The 7,266-nt window shown below is 40.4% G+C and overlaps 1 protein-coding gene across 5 annotated transcripts in view; it reads right to left on the bottom strand.

The window, feature by feature from the left end:
- LOC107742906 (structural maintenance of chromosomes protein 5-like) overlaps positions 1-6,933 on the bottom strand; it is a 30,394-nt gene extending 23,461 nt beyond the window's left edge. For 4 of the 5 annotated variants that reach the window (XM_016555997.1, XM_016556012.1, XM_016556003.1 and 1 more), the window contains exons 1-7: positions 6,717-6,933; positions 6,463-6,663; positions 6,201-6,342; positions 2,881-2,933; positions 2,612-2,774; positions 916-1,050; positions 690-830 (exon numbers count right to left, since the gene is read on the bottom strand). In XM_016555997.1, coding sequence (XP_016411483.1) covers positions 690-830; positions 916-1,050; positions 2,612-2,774; positions 2,881-2,933; positions 6,201-6,342; positions 6,463-6,614 — 786 coding nt within the window. In that variant the 5' untranslated portion in view covers positions 6,615-6,663; positions 6,717-6,933. Of the gene's footprint in view, positions 1-689; positions 831-915; positions 1,051-2,611; positions 2,775-2,880; positions 2,934-6,200; positions 6,343-6,462; positions 6,693-6,716 lie in introns of those variants that run through there. The other variant, XM_016555990.1, reaches the window with a different exon arrangement.
- Positions 6,934-7,266: the final 333 nt, after the last annotated feature.

The following is a 7,266-nucleotide window of genomic DNA, read 5'->3' as shown; positions in this document are numbered from 1 at the left end:
ATTGTTTACCTGGGTCTTCAGTCTATGATTAGCTCACCTCACCTCTTATCTGACAAGTCATCTGGTTTGGGTCGTTCGTTCATCACGTGACAGCCCCATAAAGCCCAAACCCGAAGATTTGTCAGATAAGAGGTGGTGAGCTAATCATAGACTGAAGACTCAGGTAAACAATGAATTAATCTTTTCTGTTTCTTATTGCAGTTTTGTATTGTTTGTAGTGTGATCAACGTTTGTGTAAGTAGTAGACGTGTTATGGAAGTAACACGTAACATTTTAATTATATTTTGCTAAAATGAACGAAATGACTCGAAAAAAGATTCGTTCATTTTGCTGAACGAGACTCAAAGCTCCGAGTCGGTAAAATGATCCGAACTTCCCATCACTAGCTTATTCAGCAACTGCTATAGGGATTTCCTGTAGTTCTTCTGCAGGGTGTATTTGAAGTTTCCGCCTGAGAGCGCCCTCTGGCTTTTGGATGGAGATTTACTACTGATCACAGAACCGTGCTTCACTGACGAGATGCCCATGACAAACGCAGCTTCTGCCTAATCGCGATTGCAATTTAATTTCGATTAATCGTGCAGCCCTACTTATAATGAAGAGTAATTCCTCTCAGGAATCAGAATTTTTTAGCACTAATGCAACAAATTGTTTTTGGGAAGGTTTAATCTAGTAAGATCTGCACTCACCACCAAGGGTTTCTTCTTCTCTAGCATCTGGATCCTGTCCAAGTGTCTCTTCTTCATGTAGTAGCGCTTCACATCCAGTTTGTTCCTCTCATTCCTCTGTCTGGCCATCTCTAGGAAGTCGGCTTTCTCCTTACACACATTCTGTCAAACATCACAAACAGGATGGAGTGAAATTAAAGCCCTATCACAGCCTTAAAATGGATTTCAAAACAAGAAAAACATTCACCTCCAGTTTGCTCTCTTTGCTACAATACGTCTTGAGCTCGCAGTGAAACTCATACATTTCTGGCGGGCCGACAGACTTCTCAGTGGCTTCCAGAAGCTCGATATTACTCATCTTAGCAAACTCACCAACCTTCTCCTGCAACACCAAATAAAAGACAAACTATTCATAAAAAAATAAGCAGCTCTTGTGCAGTTCTTCAAAACTTCACAGACATGTTTGACAATATATTAGGGTTGCTCCGATTGATCGGCCGGAGATCGGTATCAGCCGATAATCACATTTTATGAAACGTGTGACAAGTCTGACGACGTACATGATGCGTGGGAACATAAATGATTTGGCGCCACAGTCATGTCATCGCCGGTGTGGAAATGCTATGACGTTTCGAGAAACAATGAAAAATTTGCTATTTGTTGTGTATGTTTTGCATGATGATATGATGAATAGATGGTTCATTTTTAACAGCAGATTCAGTGACGTTAGAGCTGATCTGCGCCTCACTGCACACGTCTGCGGTGCGTCACACGATCGCGGCCACTCTAATGCTTGTGTTTATACCGGCCAGCCGCGGCACGTTTCTGAAGCAGCTCTCCGTGCTGCTTGGCTAAAAATAGACTTTTGTGAGTTGTCACAGCGTGGAGGACGGAACAAAACCTCGTCGGAGCCGTAAGGGATAACGGTAACATAATACGCTGATCGTGGGCTGCTTTTAAATTAACATTTATTTATAAAACAAAATATCTTATTTGGCCATATTAGCCTACTCAATAGCATTAACACAGGCTTTACTCCTTTCAAATTTTATCTGGAATGTCACCGTTTCGGTCACTGCAACTTTCCGATCAGGTGAACGAACACACACACACACACACACACAAAATCGTCTGCCTCATGAAAAAAATTTATTTAAAAAGAAAATGTAGTTAATATTTACATAATTTATTATTTATTTTATCCACCCGCAAATAATCAGAATGTATATATTATTACCCGAACGCGTGGATATAGGAAAAGCTAAATATGTTTGCAGAGTAAATCAGACGGACTTACTGAAAATGCAAATTCATTCTCTGCCAGCAGGAGGTGCTTTAAAGCGGGAGAAACAGAGGTTTCCCCAGTAAGGGCTGTAAGTTACACAAAGCAGCGCTGAGCTCACAAACGCTGCTTTATCAGGCATATAACATGCAAGATGAAATGAAAATGACAAGTGACGTCGAACATTTTCTAAAGATAGTCTTCCTTCAGAAATACAGTGATATAAAAACACCCGTGCCTCGTTTCGATTTTTAAACGTGCAGTACATGCTCATGTTTATTCAACGGAGCCTTTTGGAAAATCCGTCAGTTTTGATATTGTGGCGAGCGCCACAAATAAATAAATGTATGGGAAACACATCCCACAGCACAACCACCTGAGCCCAACTTCAGTCTATTCACCTTAACTTTAACTGCGTTTGTAGCCGGAGCCATAGCCAGACTGATAAACAAACACCACACAAGTTAACTTAGGGCCAGGCGCGTGTGCCCGATGAAAACTTCTATATAAAGCTTGAAGCATCAGAATCGGCATCGGTATCGGCCGATCACCATGACAAGAAATCGGTACTCAGTATCGGCTGCAAAAATCCTGATCGGAGCATCCCTACAATATATATATTGTGCAGTAATAAACTTGTCACTATAATAACAGCGCTCACCTGTGGTAGGAACTGACACAGGTTCCCGACCTGAATGTGCAGCTCTTTCACAGCCTCCTCCACAGCCCTCTGACTGGCGTGTTTTTTATTGAGCATCCATGTTGACTGGTTGTTCTCCTCCTGGATCTCTCTGCTGATTATCAGATTGCCATTCGCTCTGTATCTGGACACAAAGACGAGCAGAGATTAACTTGAGCAGAGATGAACTGAGCAACTCTAAGTCTCTTCAAGGACTTCTGGAAATGGCCATTGTATAAATATATACTTACAGCTCAATTTCAACTGAACCCTTGCTGCATCCTCGCTTCACATACAGACCAACCTACAAACAGAAAAATACCTAGTTTATTTATTACTGACATAAGAATGTCAATAAGTGTTGTGTAAGAAAAATATAGATTTTTAAAAATGTATAAACTGTAATCTCCAGCTTCAGGTCGCTCAAGCAGGTGCATTCACGACAAGGCGTCCGAGCGTATGACGTAGCAGATGGCGCAACGTAACTCCAGGCAGAAGAGTCTAGTCTCGTGAGAACCAAGTTTTGTTTACAGCACAGGGAAACCAGTGAACTACATCTAATTCTGTAGTTTGTGCCGCTGCCGCTGCAGCCTCCTCCATCTCACGGAGTTCCTGGTCGGTATACTCCGGTTCAAACAAATATGGCTGGGCAAAAAACTCATTCTCCTCTTGCCTTATATCGAAATCTAGAGCTGGGTATCGTGTTCGATACTTTGTAGGCACCGACCGAATTGCCTCTATACTATCGAGTATCGAAAAATGTCTTGTCGTTCGGTACCAAATTTCGATACCTAAAGGGGGTAATCTGGTCAACGTCAGTGAGCCAGTAAGCATCCAGCTTGCTTGATGCGCCTAAATCAAGTGCTGGTGATTGGCTCTGGTGAGGCATCGAGGTAAAACACTAGTTTACACCGGTTCCGCCCAGAGACGTGACTCACAAGTGTGTAAGCGTCCAAACCCCCATAGATGTAAGGCTACGTTTACACTAGTGCGTTTTCATTTTAAAATAAATGAACCTCGTCCATACTGGCATTTCCACTGCGTTTCAGAAGAGATTTGTCCACACTACATGACCAAAAATGCATGTTACGTGACCATTCATGCACACTGTAGCATCATGCTGCCACATAAGACAATTCATAAGATTTAGTCTATGCTTTTATTCAAAACTCACTTTAAACCACCATCGAGTGTTTGTAATAACTTCCGATTGCGATTTAATGAGGGCTTTGGTCATATAATGTTGCTGAAATATGTTATTTGTAGCCTTTTATATCAAGCTAATCGCTACACCTGCTTAGCATTTCTCATGTAAACACCCTGTATTGTTATGAAAATAGGCAGAATCTCATGAAAATCACATACAAATCATATACTGTCGTAATCGCATGTTCATTAGCTTCATGTTTCATCCGTGGAAATGTTTTTCTGGGTTTCTTATGTACAGAACTGAAGGGGAAAGTGTAATGGACGTTTGTCAAAGGAGACAGGGCGGGTTATGAACGTGTAATATGATTTGACAGTTGAGCAGCGATTGAGCTCCTCTGAGTCAGAACAGCGATTGCAGAAGAGAGAACAGACAGCAGTGATCAATAAATCAGTGGAAAATTTATAGAAATTATGATTCTGTTTAAGCTATGTGTTTTAAAACTAAATGCACTAGCATAAACGTAGCCTAAAAGTTGTGGAAACTGAAAACTAGGCCTATTTGAAATTTATTAAAACTATTTACATTGATTTATTGTGTTGGTTACATTTTGTCTTTGAGTCTGTAAAAACATTAATAAGCAGAAAAAATAAAACCAAAAAGTTTTTTTGAGGTAATTGTCTTGTTAAAACGGATTTAATAAAATTGGTATTGAAAAAAGTATCGTTCAGGAACCGGTATCGAAGTCAAGGTATCGGTATCGAACATTTTTGAACGATACCCAGCCCTATCGAAATCCTCTGACATTTTTCACTCAGAATCTTGTTTTGTAGTACTAGTTCGTGACAGGTGTTTTGTTTTGCTTTCTCTTCTGTGCTTTCGCGTTCGTCACTCTCTCCCCGGAGTTACGTTGCGCCTTCCACTAAACCTACGTCATACGCTTGAACGCCTTGTCGTGAACGCGCCTGCTTGTGCGACCGGAAGCTGAAGATAACAGTTTATACATTTTTAAAATATAGAGTTCTGGCATGAAACTCTGATGGCGCAGTCCGATAGGTCTAACTCAATTGTTATATGTGCAGCAGCAGTATTTCTTACATGCTCACAGCAGCATGTTGTGGATGTATTGGCAGTAGCAAGTCTCGGCACTTGCTCTGCCGCAGCAGCAGCGTAGCAGATCTATTCCGCCAAGACCAAATACATTAACATTGTCATGTACATTACCATGCCAATCCCTCCGAGAGTTTTCATGACAGAACTATATTTTTCTTACACTAACGTTTCGCTTCAGAAGGCCTTTATTAACACCTCAGAGCCGTGTGGAGAAGTTTTATGATGGATGGATGCACTTTTTTAGGCGTCAAAAACAGGGGCACCATTCACTGCCATTATACAGCTTGGAAGAGCCAGGGCAATTTTAAATATAACTGCGATTGTGTTCGTCTGAAAGAGGAATGTCAGATACGCCTAGGATGCCCTGAGAGTGAGTAAGTCAAGGGCTAATTTTCATTTTTGGGTGAACTATCCATTTAATGGCTTCTTGTGCGCACATAAAACTCTGCATATTTTTTATTTCTGCAAAGCTCCTTGAGGCTATATTGAGGCAAAGAATATTGTGAGAAGAAACCCAAAACGCTTATAACCTGCATTTTGCATAATGAAAAATTGCACCTTGAATTCATTGAGTCGTGTTTTCATTTTTTTTAGTTTGTGTTCATTTTACTTCAAGTAAAGACGTATAGTTATTATCTAATTATCAAATTTATTATTAGTTATTATAATTATAGTTTTACTTTTGTTTAAGATAATAACCATAGTATTTGATAATTAAGTGTTCCTGAATATAAAAGCTGAAAAAAGGTACAGAAAAAGGATATTTTCATTATCATATATTTGCTGTGCTAATTCAAGCACTAATTCCTAAAAATTTACATTATTTAAGTTATATTTAGTTCTAAATCATCCTGTTTCTCCTCCAAGTACTTTTTAGGGTGGACAAACTTCTCGGTACGCATTAGACCCAATTCCTGTGGGTTTTTCTCCTTTCCCTGCTTGTATCATGTGAAAGTTACCGGATTTACCAGCTTGTACACTGTGTTTGCATGCTGACTACAGACAACCAAATCATCACAACTACCTCCTAAGCATCTGCACATGCAAAAACCGCATTCACACAGATTTCTGAGTGCCATGTGTACTAAACTAGACAGATGTAACCATCTGAGTGTATTTGTGAATCATACCGAGTTTCTGCACCTGTAAAAGCTTTTGGTACAGTGTCTAGAAGTGGCTCGACAACAGATGGTCGATGTGAAATGACCAAAAATGTTCATGATACTTATACAATCACCACATAGCACTAAAGTCTGTAACCTGACCGAGCTGTCAGACAGATGTCATGCAGTGCTGAGATGAGAGACTCGCCTTGTCTCCTCGTCCCAGGACGGCTGTTTTTCCAGCCAGGCCCAGGCAGATGGCACACACTATACTGGACTTCCCTGTGCCATTGGCTCCCACGATCATGTTCAGCTTGGGTCCCGGGAAAACTTGCGAGTGATCGTATGTGCTACAAACAGAGACGACCTGAATTACAACTATAATTCATAATGTAATTTGACAATTCCTGACATGAGCCTGTTGTGACAGTGAAAAGAGCCGTTTTGAATTACGTGTTAACGTTACTCACAGGAAGTTATGCATGGTGATGCGGAGGATCGCGCCCTCCACGAAACCTCCCGCTTGGCCATTCGTGCTGGTGGAGGGTGCAGCCTCGCGGGTGGAGGGCTGGGAGTTGGTTAATTCGTAGCTTATTCGTTTTCTCTTCTGCGGCAGGTCCATTTCTCTTCCCGTCAACACCGCCGTTTGGTGTTTAGCAGCAGCGCCGTCACATCACTTTCATTCTTCTTCTTCTTCTTGAAATTTTATTGGCGGTTGACAAACCATCACTTTCATTTCGCGCCTGTGTTGCGGTTGGCTGACGGATGTCACATGACACATTCCGGGTTGGTGGGGGGGGGTTCACCTCATTTGTTGCAGTGAGGGGCTACTGCATTTGTTAGGGGCGGTATGTGCGCTTACAACACATAAGCACTAGATGGCAGTAAAGAATTAACCTGTGATATTTGTGTTGGACTGAGATAGTCTTAACCTCTTAAGACCCGGCAAAACATTTTAGGAAAAAATTAGTATTTTTTCATGTCATTACATTGTTTAGAGCATTAAAAAAATTTAATAAAAAAAAAAAGCAAAAAAATTAAAAATTTTAATGAAAATTTTTTTAATTAAAATTAAAAATTTAAAGAAAAAAAATTTAAAAATTTCATTCACACAGTTTAAAAATTAGTCAGATTTAAATGATAATTACAAAATATTATCATATTTCCATAAGAGTGTCACTAAATTAATATCAGACATTTTTGAAGACCAAGGAGAGGGAGTGGCCATGGTGAAACATCAGAACATTTAGTATCTCTGAAAAGCCCTGAATGTG

Source organism: Sinocyclocheilus rhinocerous, unplaced genomic scaffold, assembly GCF_001515625.1.
Source record: "Sinocyclocheilus rhinocerous isolate Xijiao unplaced genomic scaffold, SAMN03320098_v1.1 scaffold160, whole genome shotgun sequence".
NCBI lineage: Eukaryota > Metazoa > Chordata > Actinopteri > Cypriniformes > Cyprinidae > Sinocyclocheilus > Sinocyclocheilus rhinocerous.
Note: the sequence above shows the minus strand (reverse complement) of the source record. Positions and strands in the feature narration are given on the sequence as shown.